Source organism: Drosophila albomicans, chromosome 3 (assembly GCF_009650485.2).
Source record: "Drosophila albomicans strain 15112-1751.03 chromosome 3, ASM965048v2, whole genome shotgun sequence".
In the NCBI taxonomy this organism is placed as follows: Eukaryota; Metazoa; Arthropoda; class Insecta; order Diptera; family Drosophilidae; genus Drosophila; species Drosophila albomicans.
In genome coordinates this window covers 896,798-916,693 of record NC_047629.2, presented here as the reverse complement: position 1 = coordinate 916,693, position 19,896 = coordinate 896,798, and the positions used below count along the sequence as shown (strand labels likewise).

Sequence of the window (19,896 nt, the reverse complement as noted above, 5' to 3'; positions counted from 1 at the left end):
AAAATATGTAACAACTTAAAGCCAAGGCCTATATATTTATTTATTTATTTCGAGGAATTGAAAAACGTACACATGAGGTACCAACACAGTAAATATAGAGCAGGAGGTTAGCGGAGGAGGAGGGAATGAAAGTGTAAATATTAATAAGCGGACGCCGACAAAGGGCGCTGCTGTCTTGAAGCCCCAGACAAAAGAGCGAACGTACACTTGCCATTCGAAAGTTCAATATCGAGATACAAATTCAGATAGCGTTACCGATATATCAGCAGAAGCAGTAGCAGATAAAGATACAACTACAGCGACGGCTTGAGATACATGAATGCCGCAGATTCATATGCCAACAGTAGCAGTTTGGGTTGTCATAAGTTTTGAGCGATTGCCCCGCAGCGAAGCCACACACACAGCGTGGCGGCTGGCCAAACAATAGCAGCACAATTATTGCCAAATGGCACACATACACACATGCACAGATACACATACAAATACTTGTACCCACACCCACATGCGACTGGCGAACACGTACGCACAGAGAGAAATACGAGTAACTTGACAATTGCCTCACTCTGGCAACAGAGGCAATAACAAGCTGGCTGCTGTTGTTGTTATCGTTGTTGTTGTTGCCTTGGTGACTGCGCTTTTGGCCAGCAACAACAGGGCTAAAATAGAAGTCGAAGCATAATTTCCATGCGCGCACACGCGGCGTATACGCAACATGGACAAAGTTCTTTGATTTCGACCGCCCCGACAAACAAGAAACAACAAGAGGCCCAGCCTCAAATTAACCAAAAGTCATGCACTAGGAAATTAAGTTTTCGTCATTTTACTTTGTTGCTTTTTTTTGCTGCTCGTGCGAAAATCTTTTAGCCAGCTTCCCAAACAAACCAAAACCACTTTTCGACTCATATTGGGCCATCTTTTTCTCATGAATATTCATTTAGTCTTGGACTCATTTGCGGGTGGGGATTGTACTTAATTAACACGCCAAAAACCAAGTCAATTGTTGTGTGTTGTTACCACAGATTTCGCAACAGCTGGAGCTTGTAAGTAGAGACTTGAGAGAAAAGTAAATTGTAGTAATTTCTAGAAACTAAAACTTGATGTCATCAGACAAGTCGTCCTTAATCCATGCATTGCACACTCGCATGTGGTTATCAGATCATCTTTGGTATCTGCCGCAACTCACGCATTTTGTGATGTCCGTCTAAAAGCATCCGGAATGCAGGTCCTTCGCCCATGATGTCTGAGTGCTAACAAAGCCGTTTACTGTTTTTTAGCCAAAAAGCATCTGCAAAGGCGTTTGGAACTTATGTACATGGAAACAATGGAAAAAATGTGAGCTATCCCACGCCCCAACGGGAGCATAAAGATACTTCGAGGTTAACTGTTGACGTTGTCATCGTTGCTTGTTGTTGCTCAGTGGAATGTGGGTGGATGCTATGGCACATATTCCACAATATCCTGGTAACCTTTACTGTCGCCTGCCACTGCATAATATTTTTGCATTCCGTTTTGAAAGCAGGGCAAAAGAAAAAACGAAAACAACGTCAGTGATGGGGGGTTTTGTTTCTAATGTTTTCTTCTTCACTCATTTATGGTTTTTGGTTTGCAAATATTTAATATTCAGGCGAGAGCGCTTTGAAGTCCTATATTTAAACATTAAATATTGGTGGACAATAAAAAAGTGGCCGACAAATCAGAATTGATTAGTGAAATTAGATTAAAAAGTGTTGTCCTCAAACTCAGATTATCTCAATAAAATATCATAACTCAAAATTTGATAAATGTGATTAAGATTAACTTAAGTGGAAAAATGAGCGGACAAAAGTATTTTCTTTCCATATATTATAACAAAAGCCATAAATGCCATAAACAGTTTAAATAATTTAGACTTCCTCCTTGCAGTTTGGCTCTCTACTAACCGGAAATTTAAAATACAAGTACTCTAAAGGCAAGCCCACAACCACAATAAGAACAGTTAACTGCCTGGGAAAGATATCAAAATGTGAGTCGCGCAGTTAGTTGCGCATAACTTCAAATCAAGCGAATATGCGAATGAATATAAATAATGTTTATGCAGTAGAGAGATCCAGATACAAATTCGCTTAGAAGACAAACTAAGTCTAGGCATCAGATCGAATGGGGCGGCGCTACATGAAATTGCAGCCATGCTATGAGTATTCATTGGTTCTCTTTAGCGCAGCTGCGCCGACTGCTCTAACACACACCGAGAGAGAGCAGCAGAGTAACACGTAGTGCTATGCTATTCGCACTCTTGGAGTGGTAGTGATCGTCTGTGTTGGGCTCTCGCTGTGCATGCCTATGGCCATCTCACTCGCACTTGCCACCCTCGTTGCGTGGGTTATGCTGTTTGTTGTTTTTGTTCTGTGAACGAAAACAAGAAAAAAAACTTGTTTCTGTTTGTTTGTGTTCTGCATGCAGCAGCGCTGCCGTCGCCGTCGCAGTCGTCGTCTGAGAATCTCACAAATTCGTTTTAGTCTCGCTGCTGACCGTTTCAAAATCAGTTTCGAGCTGTCAAGCAAACGAGCAGCATCAAGCAACAGCAGCAGCAGTTTTACGCATGCGCATTAGCCAAACAACAACAGAAAAATATCAGTTGAAAGAACTTGAAGAAAAAAAATACGTTGACAAAAATAGAAATAGAAATTTGTGCAGTTGTTCGAGAAGTGTGTTAGTGCATTACAACTAAACAGCTATATAGGCTGAACAAACGGATTACCCAAAACCAATTCAAATAAATCATGGCTGTATCAGCACTCAATATGACACCCTATTTCGCTGGATATCCCTTCCAAGGTAAGCATGCGCGACAACATAGATATCATACACATATGTACATATATGGTATACAAGACGGTGATCATCATCGCTCTATTACCAATTACCACAATTACAAGTACAAAACGACCAGACCAAGACGTACCATAGACAAAGAGTAGAAAATGTGCCCGATCATCATCATGATGCTGAGGGGCAGCGCTTTCGCCGCCGCCTCGTCGGTTTGGAAAACGAGAGATCATTACCCGTTCACTAGCTGTGCTAGCAATCATGATCAGCTTTTTGACTTATTGATTGTGATCGCAACTTGCAGCACAGTACAGCACCAATAACAACAACAACAACATTCCAGACTTTGCAGACTTTTTGGCGCGCTCGTTGTGCTTTGTTGTTGTTCCCTTTCAGTCTGCAGCCTCCAGTTTTGAGTCTCCGATCTCCAGTCTCCACTTCGTATAAACTCTGCAGTCAGGTCGGTCGGCTCTGTTGCTTTGATCTTGGCTCAGCGTCTGCTGTTCGGGGTCTTGTATATCACGTAGCAGCAATGTCAGCGCCCCAAAACAACAGCAACAACAACAACTACAACTCAGTCTGAGTTACAGTCTTTGGGGTTTTTGGGGCCGGCCTTTTATGCTCACTACACTGCTGATATTAGCTGGCACAGCTGGACGTCTGTCTGTCCGTCCGACCGTCTGTCTCTTCGTTTGTCTGCCTCTCAGTCTCTCAGCTTTCTTGGATTATTAGTTTGATTTGATTGCATGGTCCACATGGGCACATGGGCAACACAGCTGCACAGTGATCGGCATTTTCCAAGCCATCTTTATAGTAGTTTCATGTTTTCTTTATCACAGCAGAATTTTGGCCCACGCAAATTGGCAATTTGCGCATTGTTATATTCTTTTGGACAGACAAATGACCAACGTATTTTGCAATCCAACAAAAAAAAAAAAACAATAGATCGTGCGAACTGATCCTCGCAACTAAGCCTCGACCCACGCCGTACAATGCATTCTGCATAATTGGATTACTTACTGCCGCTCAATCGAGCAGGGAAGAAAAGTTAATTGCCCACACACATGCAGACTCACAGAACGATCCTCTCAAGCTTATGCAGATTATCTATCGAAGATCCTCCAGCACTAATCACATATGTTTTCTTTTTGTTTGCTTCTTGTAGGACAAGGACGCGTCAATCAACTTGGCGGTGTGTTCATTAATGGTCGTCCTTTGCCCAATCACATTCGTCGTCAGATCGTCGAAATGGCCGCAGCTGGTGTGCGTCCGTGCGTTATCTCCCGACAATTGCGCGTCTCGCACGGCTGCGTCTCCAAGATCCTCAATCGCTTCCAGGAGACGGGCTCCATTCGCCCAGGCGTCATTGGTGGCAGCAAGCCACGTGTTGCTACACCCGACATTGAGGCCAGAATTGAGGAGTTGAAGCAGTCCCAGCCCGGCATCTTCAGCTGGGAAATCCGGGCCAAGCTCATCGAGGCAGGAGTTTGCGACAAACAGAATGCTCCCTCGGTCAGCTCCATTTCACGTCTGCTGCGCGCCACCTCCGGCTTCGGAGCGGCTCCTGGCACTGGCTCCCACAGCATCGATGGCATTTTGGGCGGCGGTGCCATTTCTGCTGACAGCGAGGACGAGAGCGAGGATGACACAGAGCCCAGCGTGCAGCTTAAGCGTAAGCAGCGTCGCTCTCGCACCACCTTCTCCAACGATCAGATCGATGCCCTGGAGCGCATCTTTGCTCGCACTCAATACCCGGATGTGTACACACGCGAGGAGTTGGCTCAGAGCACAGGACTCACCGAGGCACGTGTCCAGGTGTGGTTCTCCAACCGCCGTGCTCGCTTGCGCAAGCAACTGAACACCCAGCAAGTGCCAAGTTTCGGTGCCAGCTCCACAAACACAGCGTATGCATCAAGTGCCGCGACTGCCCCTAACATGGGCATGGGCATGGGCATCTATGGTTCACAGTCGTGGCCAGCTGCAGCTGGTGCTGCGTATGAGACACATGCCGGCTATGGTGGCTCTGTGGCGTCCATGTCACCAGCCAGCAGCAGCGGCAGCAGCTCAGCTGCCCACAGTCCTGTGCAGTCGCAATCGCAATCGCAGGCTGTCGCCAGTGGCAACTTCATGAACTCCGCCTATGGCATGGCCCCCAACAGTGGCAGCTATGCTGGCTCCGCTGGCGTCTCAGCTGCTGCAGCCTACTCCATGCCCAGCACTGCAGCCAGTTCCGCTGAGCAGCTGAGATCGCAGTTCGCCTCCGCTGCCGCCTCTGGATCGCATCATCCATCGTCCTGGGATAGCTACAACTTCGCTGGCTCCTTCTTCCCACCAACCGCGAGTGGCAACCATCACATGAGTGGCTATCATCAGTCCGTTGCTGCTGAACAGAAGTCATCTGTAGTGCCAGCTGCTTCTGCTTATCCATACTTTGGCTTCTAGATTGCCATTGAGCAGCACCTGCATCCAACTCCCAGTTTTAAGTTCATCTTGTAGATTAAGATTCTTCTGAACTTTGTTTTTGTTTCATTAGCTGATCAATAAGTAGTTGTAAGAGCTTGAGACTGTTTAGAATAAGTTTATTGTTAAGCTAAGTGTTCTAGTAAATAAGCGCAAAAAAGCAGAAATCAAAATAAATATTAATATCACAGCACACATGAATGTCCTTTTTTATGGAAATTTACTTCAGAAAACACTTGCATTCTTCAATTACAATATGGAATTTTCCCCTTGCTGTCGCATTGATTTACAAATCACTATTTGTTCTTTGAAGACGATAGATAGGGCAGGTATGATTAATATCTATAGTATTAGCATACTAGTTTTTCTATTTTTATTAGCATTTGTTATTGATTTACGAGGGCATTATCAGACATACCGATGAAAATCATTTGGAATTATTTATTTTATTTGTTTGTTTTATTTTATTTGCAAAATAGCTTTGAAAATATCAGAAATTATTTTTTATGAATAGTACAAATTTAATATACATACATGAAGTAGAGAATAAATACCTCAGAAACTGAGTCATCATAGTTACTTTTAAAGTGGATCAAAAATTCAGAACGAGTATTTGTTTTTTGAAAATAATATTTTCTAATAATTTGCAGAAATTAATATTTTTTCTACATTTTTTAAGATTGAGCAGTAATTTATTTACATAACAATTGTATCTAGGAACAATACTTAATACTTTTTATACCCGCTACTCATAGGGTAGAAAGGTATTATAACATTGTGCCGGCAAGAAATTTATGCAACAGGCGGAAGAAGGTGACGCCTTATACCACCCTATATATTCTTGAACAGCGCCAACAGCCGAGACGATATACAGTATTTATGATTCCCGAAATACTTTTGTATTGGATAATTTGCCCACTTACTAGAGATCTCAGGTGCTTTGGCTCACAATATGGTATATTTTTTCATTCTATAGTAAATTTGGTATATTAGTATATATATAATATATACTAATATACCAAATTTACTATTATTATTAGTATTTTGGTATGTTTTAAGAATAATCCCGCGCTGTTTTGCTTTGATTCAAAATGGATAGCGAGTATCTCGACTGTTGCTTTCTTACTTGTTTTTATCAAAAAATCGTCAAGGTGTAAAACAGTACGATGACATTATCGTTGTAATATACTAATTGTATATTCCTTAAATGCTGAAATATATCCACAGCTATGCCAACATATATTCCAATACATTCCAAATACAGCATGAAGTACAAAATAACGCCAACATGCGTTACAATAGGATTTTACTTTACAAAATTATTTGTCTATATTTTTGAAGATTTTTTTTCCAAAAACCACTCACAAAAATTGACTTGCTTTGGATATATGGTTATTGTTCGTTTTTTTTTTATTTTCGTGGCGTGATGTTTGGCATGCATTAAAATAAAAATGTTATTTCAGAGATAAGAACTACTATCAATAAAAATTACATTTTATTCTATTTCAATTTTAAATAATGGAATGATTAGAAGTACTGGAAATGTTTTGTATGGAGCCAGTGTATTAAATTTTTTCCATACTCATTTCAAAAGTCTTTACTGTCACTTTTATCTCATTAGAAGCTAACACAACTAAATACCTGTCTTACTCACAATACTGGCAACAAGAGCTAAGAACATTACAGATAGTTTTTGAAATGTGACAAACGTGGACCACACACAAGAACGTGGACATGTCCAAGGAGCCACAACAAGTTCAAGCCCAAGCCGTTAATCCCTCAAACTCATACAGCACAATGTCCCCTAAACAGACAAGCTAACAATAGGCCGATCCACCAAAGACGAGAGTAGAGTAGAGTCCTGTCCGTGTGTGACTGGATCACAACAAGCCCTGTCTCATGAGCTCACAATTAAACAATTAGAGACAATTGAGAACACGAACTGCGGACTCGATAATACGAAAATAATTTACCAAATTGTCAATTGTTGAAAAAGAGCCGACACTAAGCAACAAAATAGAGCAATTGACAAAAGGACATGCGCAAAATATGAGCCACCCGAGTAGAGAGAGGAGACCACCAACGTTATCGTCAGAGTCTTTCAAGATGCCGACTTTGTGGGCCTGGCAAAAAGATGAGAGCCTGTGAGCCGACTCTCTTGCTCTCTCGCTGAGCAAAACAGGAGTGGACAAAGCCATTGACAAAATGCGGGAGGGACTCTGAGAGAGTAGGACCTGCACTATTTACGACATTCTTGGGTGGTTTAGGTAGCTCCCTTGTCCACAGGACCCTCAATTATGTGTGCGCAGCGGGCGTCGCACTTACCACCTAGAATGAATACATTTGACTCTGTCGTCTCTGCTGAGACTTCTCGTCTGCGAGCCTCTAAATGAAAACATCAATTAGTTCATATCGCTCGGGGCTAGTGCCTGAACCCCGGCTCAGGACCCAGAACTCAGGCAGGTCCTGTGCAACGACGACAGGTTTCGCAGGTTGCTGCCCTTCCCAACAAGGGTGATAATGTGTGTCAACTGTGACAATCATAATGGATCGCTTTTCTCTCATCTCATTGCTCGGCATCGTTGTCCTTACAGTAGCCTGCCTTTGACTGCCGCGTTCTTTAGTCAAGAACTCCTGTGCTCTGTGAGCCCACCAACTTCGATATTTTTATACAAATTTAATTTGTGTGGCAAGTCAAGAGCCGGACATCAACCAAGAAAGTGTCTTCCTACTGCGGCACTTTGAACAAAACTGTTGAAAGGCCTCCCGATCGTTGTTGAGCGATCGCCTGATCGTGATTTATGTGTTTTTGATAGTTGCACTGGGATCAAGTCGGTAGCCTGCAAATTTTGTTTTTGGCCAACTTCCTGTGTGGCCCAGAACTGAGAATATTGGCTGAATCTGTGGCTGTAGCTGTAGCTGTTGCTGTATACAGTAGCTGGCGGCAATATGTAGTCGCTTTGTCTCCAATTGCCACGTTTTGATTGATGATCGCTCTGATCGCCATGATGAACGAGGCAACGCGCTGTTTTTGTTTTTTGTGTGAAGGCGTTTATAATTGTGGAATTGCGGTCGGGTTGAAATACGAGCAGTTCGCAAATTGTGGGAACCATTTTGGCATTTCGAATTTCAGTTAATTCTCAAAAGTCCAAACGAATTTTTTTTTTAATTCTGTCCGTACTGTAATGTATCTTTTTAATATGGTAATTGTATTTTGTTTAATTTTCAGTTCATCAGTTATTTAGTCTAATAAATAAAATCAGTTCAGATCTCCTTATATAGAGTGCTAGAAATATATTAGAATATTAAGATTAGATAATTATACAATTCCTATAAATATAATTATCTAATATTAATATTCTAATATATTTCTAGCACTCTATATAGGGAGGTCGTCAATTTTTATTGTTGTACAAAGCACTCACTAAAAATTATAACTATTTAAAATTGTATATCCTATATAATTCTGTACGAGTATGATATAAAAATTGTAAAACTGTATTTTTTCTTATATTGTAAAAGTGGATAATATAGATACATTATTCTTAAAAAAAGAACATCCTAAATCAAAAACAAATTAAAAAATTTAATTTTTCAGTATGATTTGAAATTTTATGTTATTTAATATTTAAATTCTATAAATTTTTCAGAGCTTTTTTATTATTATAAAATAAAATCACAGATAAAAAATAAGATATTTTTATACCTTTCAGTGTAATTTACAATTATACATAAATTAATTTAAGAGGATCTAAAATAAAACTTAGTGCTAAGTGTCCATTATTGATTTTGCTAAAATATTTTAAAAGCTTAAAATATACGTTTGAAAAGAACCTTCTAGATTATGAAAATATTTACTTATAACGCACATCTCGGGAGTTCCTCTCAGTTTCCGCCACCTGCTGCATAATTCTTTGCTCACGCTTTAACCCCACCTCTATGGAGGAAGTACAACATATCGCTTCTGGCGTTATTGCATACATAGCTCATATGAGCAACACACAAACACAAACGCCAGGCTTATCAAATTTTCAACACGAATCGATCAAAATTCATGCGTAAATCGCCTTTGGGCGTTTTGCGGTGTTAAAGAGGAAGCAGAGCGCAGTCGAGACACCAAAAGGTAAAACGCAGAGAAAAGAGAGAGAGCGCAGTGTGAACCAAACGTATTACAGTATCTGTCTCCTTCACACACTCACATCGCAATTGTTATGCTCTAAATTTGCGTTACGTAACGGAATTTAAAGCGTTCCTTATCAGATTGGTCTTGATGTTTTATCAACGCTCGCTGCACCCAAAATATCTGCTGTCCCGCTCGCACCTTCACTTCCTCAACGATGAGGCTTAGTTTTTTTTTGTTGGTTGCGCTATTTAATATACGTAAATAATTTTTAATGAATATATGATAAATATATTTTGTTGTTGTGGTTTTCTGTTTTCATCTTCTTCTTTTTGTAATTTTGGCGTGTGGTTCAAATAAGCGAATGAGTACGTGAAAAATTAGCGGAAAATTTCATCAGCATCCTCAACACTTGTAAATTGTCTGTGGCTGTCATATTGACCGTACATGTTTATTTAGTTGAGATCGGCTACCACATCGCAATGTGGTGGCAATTAACGGTTGCATTTCTGATTGGCCACATGCAATTGGCCACGCACAATTGTGCCACAGACACAAACTGGTCTCTCGGCTACTTAGCCATCTTGTTGATCTATCAAAATTTGGCAAGCGCGTTTTCATATTTGTTTACGAGTATTTAAAGTGAAGTGTGAATTGAAGCTCAAGAGAAACGTCTTAAGCATGCAATCTTTGCTTTAATCAAATTATTATTTCTAGTCGGAGTATTTTAGATCAAATAGCTGCCTGTTGGCATGTCCTCTTATTTATGAAAGAGTCTCAGAGCTAGAACTATATATTTGGAGAATTTATGAATATAAATTTAGTATATATGTTATGCAAATTCTTAATTAACATTCTTCAAAGCAATGATTTTACAATGTCAAAGTGTAATTATAGTAAATATTGAATCTGGATATCATAACTCGTTCGAACATAGACTATTATTTATATAGTGTCATTGCAACTACATATATACGTTCTTGTGTCGTTTTTTTATTCAAATCATTTATATCAATAATGACTTTATTGAAAATGTTTAACTTCAATGGTAATTTTCATTTAAGTTTTAGCTTCAATTCAATTGTTTAAGCAACGTTTAATCAACCCTATTAACATTGTTAGCATGTTAACATGTTAGCATTCATTTGGATAGGATCAGGATATGTTCTAAGCGAGTAGTTTTGATTAAATATGATTTGTTTCGAGAGAGATTCGAGTCATCTGTTCATTTAGAAAGAATATTAAAACATATAAGTACTTTTTGAATATGGTAATCGGAATACTCGACTGTAGCTTTAAGATTTGATTATAACTTTTAGGCTAGCATAAGTAATAATTATTGTATGTCTTGATTTTAACTCTTTTATTGTCGAATTTTTAGGAATTCATAAATAAACGGTACTTTCAGCTAAAGAACTCCTGCCACAATGTTGTCTGCTTGTATGCAGTTCAGTTGCGCTAACGTAAATTGACCATTGCAATGTCTTCATATCGTCTCTGAGCTGAGCAGAGACCTTAACAATCAGTTTGGAGAGTCACCCGAGGCGATCTGTGGTACCATAGAGTCTGGGCCTGTTGATGACGTAGTTGCAAGTCGCAACTATAATTCAATAAGAAGCACAGTAAAAAGAAGGAACAACTTTATAATGTTTGCAGCTGTGTGCTGCATGCTGCAAGCTGCAAGCTCCACTCATGGTCAATTCAACTGGCACCTGGCTAGAAAGCGGCAGCCAACCTGTCTGCGCCAAATTGTTGTTGTTATTTTCCTGTTGCCGTTGCTTTTGCCTTTACTGTATCTGTATTGTTGTTGTTGAGGCCAATTGTAGAAATGATCAAAGTGGCAACATTGTAATTTCATCACTGATGGTGGCACAGCCGTCGGCGAACTGCTTTGAGCTGCGAACATGCTGCGATTGCTGATCGAGAGTTTAAGCGAGCGTTAAATCTGCTCGAAGACAGGAGAAGAAAGAGAGGGAGAGGAAACCTCCTTTTTGGGGGAAATGTGATTACGCTAGGTTCTTTTATTGCAACAATACGCGATCGATGGCTCGATCAGTTGATGAAATTGCTTGATCAGGTTGCACAAATTGAATGTTATTTTGCAAAATGCGCACACGTAGCCAGCCATGGAATATGCGAGATCGCCATGGAGTTGCTGAGGAATGGGACACAGTGTGGACTGTGTAGACTGGTTGACTGTTCTTCTTCCATGGATTGGCATAGCGCGCGAAGATTCTTTGATCATTTTACGCTCATTTCGAGACACACACACACATACACACACTGCTGCTGACACTCGCTGATCTTTAGCATATTTTACGCTCAACTTGTGATCAAACCGTAACTTTGGTGTCGTACCTGCTCTCCATGCTGGAAACTTCGTCTTCGCTTCGTCTTCGTCTATGACTCATGGGCCATTTGGCTGTACCATCCATCAGGGTAACTAGCCGCAATGATGTATTTGCATATAGCTTGGGAAAGTCGCCACAGAGTCTGTTTCTGCAGTAGATTATTATTACATATTTTTTTTCCTTGGCTTATACATATTTTATTATTTTTATTTTTATTATTATTGTTAGTGTTAGTGTTAGTATTACTGCGAGTGTTGGCCAGTTAAATTTGTGTGATTTTTCTTTTCTCTCGCCTCTCGCAGAGCGCAGCTTTTGTGACTTCCCTTTGATCTTTTGCCGGCAAATGCGCCAACTGACATTGTACAATAATTGTAAGTATTGTAACCGAGTACTCTGACTTCGTTTAAAGTTTTCTTTATCTTTAGGTTTTGATTGGAACACACGGCGCGTCGCGTTCGTTGTTTGTTATTATGTCAATTGTTTGTAATTTCTTTCAAAAGGCTTCTGATCTTCAATTAGATGCGCTTTGGCCAGATATTCAGCTCATTATTACAAATATATTAAAATTTATGTAGTCATTCAACACAAACTAATACGATTTTAGTTGGAACATTTATTTTAATCATTCAAACATTACATATAAAAATTAAATAAAATACATTAATTTCACACGACAGCAAAGAAATGGTTACAATTGCAATACATTTTTTATTTCTTAAATAATAAAATATAATTTCAAAACTTTCATAAATTTAAACACATTTAAACACAAATACATTTTGAAATGATGTTTCAAAATAATGTTTTAAAATAACTGCTTAAACAATTTTTAGTAAAATGTAAGTATATTAGCTACATAAATGTTACATTTCTAAAATAAAAAACTAAACTATACTTTAGAGAGTTTGTTTAATGGTTTCCATCACTTTTCGACCCATCGAAAAATACAATGGATTTTCAAATGAGAAAAATCAGAATCCATTATTTGCAAAAATATCGCTGGGAAGTATATTGAAAAACGAGTTTTCGCAGCTCGCTCAAACACAATGCAAACAACCCAATCATTTAAATGAATTATATGAAAGCGGTTCTCATGGCGGCCCAACGGAAGAAGAGAGTGAGATAGTGCAACTAAGGGGAGCAGGGGCAGGAAAAGGGATGTAGTGGAAAAAGCAATTGCCAAACTGAAATCTGGTAAAGCAGACGCATTGACAACTCTAGAATCCGGGAAATAGGAAGAAGCGACCACCACCATTTGAAGCAGCAGCAGCATCAGCACCACCACCATTGATCATCAGCTGGGCATGGCTGCGATATGGCGAGGATATAGTCGATGTCGATGGCGATGTCGACGTTGATAGGCGAGCAAATTGGCGTGAAGCGTGGCAAACATCGTGGCTGCAAAAAGGTCCACACACTGCGACTGCGACTGTGATTGTGACTGTTCCATTCTGTTTCATTTGCTGCTTTGCCATTATTTTTCAACATATCCAAAGTGAAACATTTTTGACACTTTTCGCTTTTTTTTATTTTTAGTCCGCCTCACTCTGCAGCTGGCCACGCAGTCGCTTAGGAGAGTCCTCTTTACTACTGTGTGTCAGGAGGGGGAATTGTGCAGCTTGCTTAGCGCGAAGATGGATTATTTTTACGCTCATTTTGATCTGCTCGGTGGATGTTTGCTTTGGGCACTTATAAACGCTTGGTGTGACCAAGGATTCCACTATGAACTATGATTCCCTATATAGATTCACAAGGGTTGTCAGCCGTATTGAATTGCAAATTTCTATGACTTTTAAGCTATACAAAATGAAATGCAATGGTGGCATTTCTGATTTTGAGTAGACATATCAAATGAGATTGGCTTCATAAAATGCAGCTTATTAATCAACAAATTCCAATTAATGTCCTGCAAAATAAATATTGTTCTAAGAGTAGGATGATAGAACAACTTCAGTATGTTAAGGGAAATTAAAGATTTTACTTAAAAATTTTTTTAAATTTAAATATTTTTTTATGAGTTCTAAAAAAAATTGTTTCAGTTTATTTTTTGGATTATTCACATATGCCACATAATAACATTATATATCTTATATTTTTTTTTGACATCTTAAAATTCAGTTTATTAATCAGCAAATTATTCAAGTAGCATGCAAAAAACATATACTTTTAAGGATAAATAATATTATTTGAGGATTATATTACAACTTATTGCCAACTAAAAAGATATTTTAAATATGGATGAAATCATCTTTTATCCCTGAATGAATACTTGTACAAATAAAAAAATATAATAGTTATTTCTTGATATGGTAATTTAAATTTAAAACTGAAATACTGCTTGGATTAATCGGAAATTCTGTATGTATGTATATTTAATTCTTTAAATTTATTTTTGCATTTTAATGTAAATAAAGCACTTATTTGGTTAATTATTTTTTTATGGTAAATTTTATATGGTAAAATGTTAATAGTTGCAGTTAAATGAAATTAAATGATAAAATTATATTTCTTCTTTTATTTTTGAATATTAAAGTGAACTATTTATTCGGTTGATGATTTTTAAAAAATGTCATTCATAAGTTACGAGTATTTGAAAAAAAATTTTTTTTTGCACACACAATGGCAACATAAATAGAGAAGTCACAAAAAGTTAATCCATAAATTGTCACAAAATCAAAAATCAACCAAAATATTATTTCGCTCAAATTATTAAGCCGTTGGCTGCAACAACAAGTTTAACACCTAAGAACAATGCATATGTGTGTATGCGCGAGTGTGTGTATGTGCAGAATTCTGTTGAAATCAATATCCGATTATATAGATCAACCAGACCAGAAAACGGCATGTTGTCAAACGTTGAGTTGGCTGAGCCGCAGGCCAAGCTTAACTCTGGGTCTCGTTTTAGCCAACAAAAGTCAGCGAATTGGCATTGAGTTTGGAATGGAAGTCGGCTAAGAAGAGCGCAGGATGGGCGTGGCCGCATATTGATTCGAATCAAACACCAAAGCAGATTACAATTTATTTATTTATTTGGCCAAGCGTGTGTGAGCGTGAGTTGCGCGTGTGGCACATTTTCCTTGTGCACTTGTTTCTCTAGTTTTCCGCACACACATACACACACACATCCACATTCACATGCACAGGCACTCAGCAGGCATAGAGTAGTCTACATAGTAGTTGGTAGTCGGTAGTTAACAGTCGGGAGGGAGTCCCGGGTAGGCGACAAAAGCAACAACATTTAAAAACGGTCAAGTTCAAGAGCTGACTCGGGTAAAAGAAAGAGCTGAAGGGCAGGTCTCGAAGATGAACTCATCAAGGTTTTACTACAGCGTGAGAGCGGACACTGATCCCTTTTCGACATCGACATCGCGTTCGACTTCAACTTCGACCCACATGAGCCGATTGAATTTGGATTACACGCTGAAGCCGCTGCTAAGTCGAGTAAACGCCCACGTAGACCAAAAGTCATGTCATGTTGTGCCAGAACACTGACAAAAGGACACTGACACAATTTCTTGCACCTTTGTTGAAACAGGCAGCACCATCAACCTGTTCGGCACTGATCTGCTGATCTTCTGATCCTGGCACTCACAAAGCGCTGAGCACGCTACAGTTTTGGCAATATTTATTGGCTTTATTGGATTTACAGCTTATCCAAGCAAGCAGGACGCAATCTTAGATACGTATCGCTCAGCGAACATTCCTTTGGCATACTGACCAAGAATCCTTCGGTCGTCTGCAGCCGAGCATCCTGTCGCCCCCTTGGGTGCAACGAATTTCACTTGGTCATGCAGTATAAGCTGCTCTCTTCATCTATTAACAACGCATCTTATCAACTATGCAATCAGCTTCACATTCCAACATCCGGTAGAGCTAAATAAATCCAGCACTTTCCATATCGAATTGAATAGAAGCAGAGAGTTAACACTGATTGAGTTGCTTGCAGTTTAAAACTAATTGAAGCAAATTACTAAAACTCTTTCAATAAAATTTATATTGCGAATTCACTAGCTACGGTAATAAGTGAATATTATTTTAAGACACCTTTAATGTTAATGTAAGACATATCTAAACTAAGAAAGAAAGCTACATTAGAGTTGACTCAACTGTGAAACACTAGCTAATCATTTGCATCAAGTGAAAAACTGTATCAATGTGGATTACCTTTAAAATATACCAAAATTTATATACCAAAAATACAATCATTTTTCGAAATATACTAATACTAATTCAACATATACAATATATACCAAATATACGTTTGTATCAACATATTTTACTCAATAACATTTAGGACGGACAGACAGACGGACATAAAAATCTTCACTTTATGAGTCCTCCTTCTGCCTGTTACATACAATACCAGTGGGCTCTAAAAGTTGAAATACCCCTTTATAACCCCTATGGGTATCGGGTATAATAATAAATTACTAAAACCTAGACAGACGCTTGCTTTAAGTAGAGAGTTATAGGATTCAACTAATAATTGATTTTAACATCAATTCGAACAACTAAAACTGGAATTAAATGAACCTTATCAAGTCAATAATATAAAGCTTCAAGAATATGATTAGTTAAAGATTTTTCATTGCCTTTAAGTCACATTTAATGTGAATTTAATGTGCTTTAAAATGGACTACAGTTAGAAATAGATAGACACTTGTATGAAACTAGCAAAAACAGAGTCATTTCTCCAAGATCAAGATCATAAGCTGATGTTGCAGTTGCAGTTGCAGTTGCGATGATCGTGGATCTGTGATCAAAGCAGCTGAAAGTTAGTAAATTGCCGTTAGACTTATGCTTTGTAGTTGAGCCGACAAATAAGCTCAATACTCGCCCATTTTTATATTCATATCGGCAGGCAATCGACATGATCAACAGAACGGACAACAAAAGATATATTGCCCTAGGTGATCATAGGAGAGCAGCTGGCTGGCTTATGAATCACTGAATCACTTACACACAGAAAGCCAAGAGATCAACCTACTCGTACTACGCTCCGTCCACACACATTGGCGATGAAGTCTTTCGGTTACTTGTATCTGTATCTGATGCTGCACTTGCCCCCACGGCGAGCACAGACAGCACTCACTGTACATGCAACGTTAGCCGTTGACGTGGCTGTCTTTCTGTCCTCAACTCTGCTGACGTCCGATTAGCAAAGTTGATACCCATTATGATTACGATTGATTGCTCTAAATACCTTGTTTTAGGCATTAGTATTTAAGCTCTCACAACAATAAATTCATTTGAAATCCTTATCGATTGCGGTTCCACACCGAACAACAAGATATACATATATTTGTGCAACTAAAGAAAAAGCCAAAATTGAAAAAACCATCCAACTCGAAATGCCAATTTCAATGCAGGCTTTGTGTGCAGTCAGTTGACCAAAAAGGAACATTTTCTCTTTTGGGTAATGAATGCAGCCGCAAGGAAAAGCTGTAGATGTGTGTTGTGTGGGTGGATTCGGAAATACAGACGTCATCGCCTCTAATTGATGATATCTGCTGCATGCCCTTTACACTCTCCATTAGTGCATCTATGGTTGACCCAATGAAAGAATGCTGGCCACTCTTTAAGGGAACATACACAGAGAATATCAGTTGGGCTTAAGGTGGGAGCGGGCAGTGAACATTGTCAAAGAGCGAATTTTACGATGTGAGCTTTTAATTAGTAACATGAACTTGCCTGGAGCACGGCCAAGTCGAATAGTTCAGCTAAAGTTAATAAGTAACAAGTAAGTTTTACTTGTTGTTGACAATATAAGACGCTACGAGAAAAAATAAGAAAAACAAGACAGTGATGCTGAGCGTTGTTAGTTCCTATGTTTTGAGTTTTATTTGACATTGGACAAAAGTCAGACAGAAATAATTTAGTTCAATGTTCATCTTGTGTATTGAACTAAAACTTTCTTCAAGTATTAAATATTGATTTGCAATAAGTCCAATCGAGTAATAACATGCTTAAGGTGAATTCGTAAACAATACTTAAAAGCAAAACCTTTCAAGCATTATCATAAAAACATATTCAAAGAGTAACATAAAAAAATAATACATATAATTAGACGTTTAATTTTATTTAAAGAAGAAAAAACTGTTTAAAGTCAATTTATTTTTAAATGTTTATTATGAATACTTAGTATGTATTTCGAAAAATTTAAATTAGCAATAATAACCCTGAAGTCAGTACTTGAAAGTCGTTGCCTTAGCATAAAAACATATTAAATTTTAATGGTATTTTTAGTACAAACTCAATGTAAAGATTTATTATACAAAAAAAAAAATTTGAGGACATTGTAAGTCATTTAGAGAACTTTATTATGTTAATCTCTTGTGTTCAAAAACCTGTCAAGTCATTGCCTTAGCATAAAAACATATTAAATTTTAATGGTATTTTTAGTACAAACTCAATGTAAAGATTTATTATACAAAAAAAAAATTTGAGGACATTGTAAGTCATTTAGAGAACTTTATTATGTTAATCTCTTGTGTTCAATCAAATTTAATAATCAGTAAAAGTAAAAATTCTTACTATAAAACAAATACATATATTAATCAGCATAGACTTTCAGATACTCTTACTCTTACTCTTCATCGTCATCATTTAAGCAAGTCAAACTGATTTAAAATGCTAAGTACCATATCAAATTAGATTCATTCTTCTCCCGTGTCCAAATAGTACGAGCTATAACTATAAGATCAACTGGTGCGAGCAGCCAAGCTACTGAGAGTGAAGAGAGATGAGAGTAGGAAAGAGACGAATAGACTACGATCGGTTGACAATGGTGACAGGAACATACCCAAGCTGCAGACAGAGCTCGGCGAACATGACAAGACGGCGAAACGAATCGCCATTTTGCGCACAGTCCTTATGAATAGTCGTCGTTCGTCCTTTGGCGATCATCCTGTCACGCGTTCGTCGCATTTCGTTTTTACTTTTTTTTGTGGGATGTTTGCTATTTGCGTTAAAACAACCAACAATAAATAAAATAAAAGACGCAAATCTCTCGAAAATGACACTAAAATGGGATTTTTGGACAGCACTTTCCTGCAACTCCCCTTCTGTCTCTTTCTCTCTCGCTCGCTCTCATTATTTTCCTCTCTCTATCTGGCTAACTTATTAGCTCCGTGATAGGATTTAACTTCACACATCGCATGTCCTACGTCCGACTTGGCACTGAGCAAATGATTTTATTGTCGGCACAATTAGTTCCGATTGGCACAGGCTTTGACCGAAAGGATCGCAGATCCCTTGCGCATATGCTCGATCCGAATGCCGAGGCTCAATAGCTCGTAAATGAATGCTGCATATTGTGCATTTACCTTAGATTAGCGACGGCGTACGCAATCTCATTGTATCTCCCTTAGAAGGATCTCGAGCTCGAGCTCTGTGGCTGAGTTGGAGTCGCACATCTGCCGATCGGGAAATTTGTTGCGCCTCATCGTCAATACCTCCTACTTGCCACATTGCCAACAATAAGTTACTGCATTGTTTTCATCATACGTCTAATTATTTTTTTGGTTGCAGGGTTAACCAGACTTAATTTTGGGGTTGCACAGTCGCTTCAAATTTGTACTTATCACTGATGTCTAGCGGTAGTAAGTTAATCGCACAAAGAACTCACTAACGAAATATTAAATTATTATGCGCAATGCAATATGATAATTTGTTCAGTCCAAAAATGGACGATGAATTCCAAGAAATCTAATTTAAATAATTTTAAGATTTGATGTACATTAAAAGAGATTACTTATTATTTGGCAACTTCGCTTAAATTGGTTTGGTATAAAATAGAAAGAAAGGACTTATTTTAGCTGTATTAGTTTATTTCAACTAACCATTTTATTAAAATTATATGTTGAATCTAACATTTAATGTGCTAAATTAAAGAATTTCATATATTCAACACCAGTTTACGAAACTAACACGATATTAGTAAAACGCTTGCAGTGTTGCTTCAGGTTACAATCAAGTTGCAGTGTCGCATCTAGTGGCTGCAATTGGAAACTAAAGTAGATAAATAAATTGTCGATAGATGGCGCTTGCGACAATTTGTAAATGGGCCGCACTTTCACATTATGAGCAGCACTGTTCGAGTAATCTAATTAGCAGATGCTAATAAGTTAAACTCTTATCTTGCAATAACATATTTATGTG

The 19,896-nt window shown here is 38.4% G+C and overlaps 1 protein-coding gene across 1 annotated transcript; it reads left to right on the top strand.

Moving 5' to 3' along the window:
• The first annotated feature begins 2,477 nt into the window (after positions 1-2,477).
• LOC117571486 (protein gooseberry) lies at positions 2,478-5,453 on the top strand. The gene is made up of 2 exons (XM_034253652.2): positions 2,478-2,814; positions 3,971-5,453. The coding sequence occupies exons 1-2, from the start codon at positions 2,760-2,762 to the stop codon at positions 5,245-5,247; spliced, it is 1,332 nt and encodes a 443-aa protein (XP_034109543.1). The 5' UTR covers positions 2,478-2,759; the 3' UTR covers positions 5,248-5,453.
• Positions 5,454-19,896: the final 14,443 nt, after the last annotated feature.

Coding starts and splice junctions, on each gene's coding strand:
- LOC117571486 (XM_034253652.2), top strand. CDS start 2,760: ATGGCTGTATCAGCACTCAATATGACACCCTATTTCGCTGGATATCCC. Junction 2,815..3,970: donor CGCTGGATATCCCTTCCAAG/GTAAGCATGCGC, acceptor TGCTTCTTGTAG/GACAAGGACGCGTCAATCAA.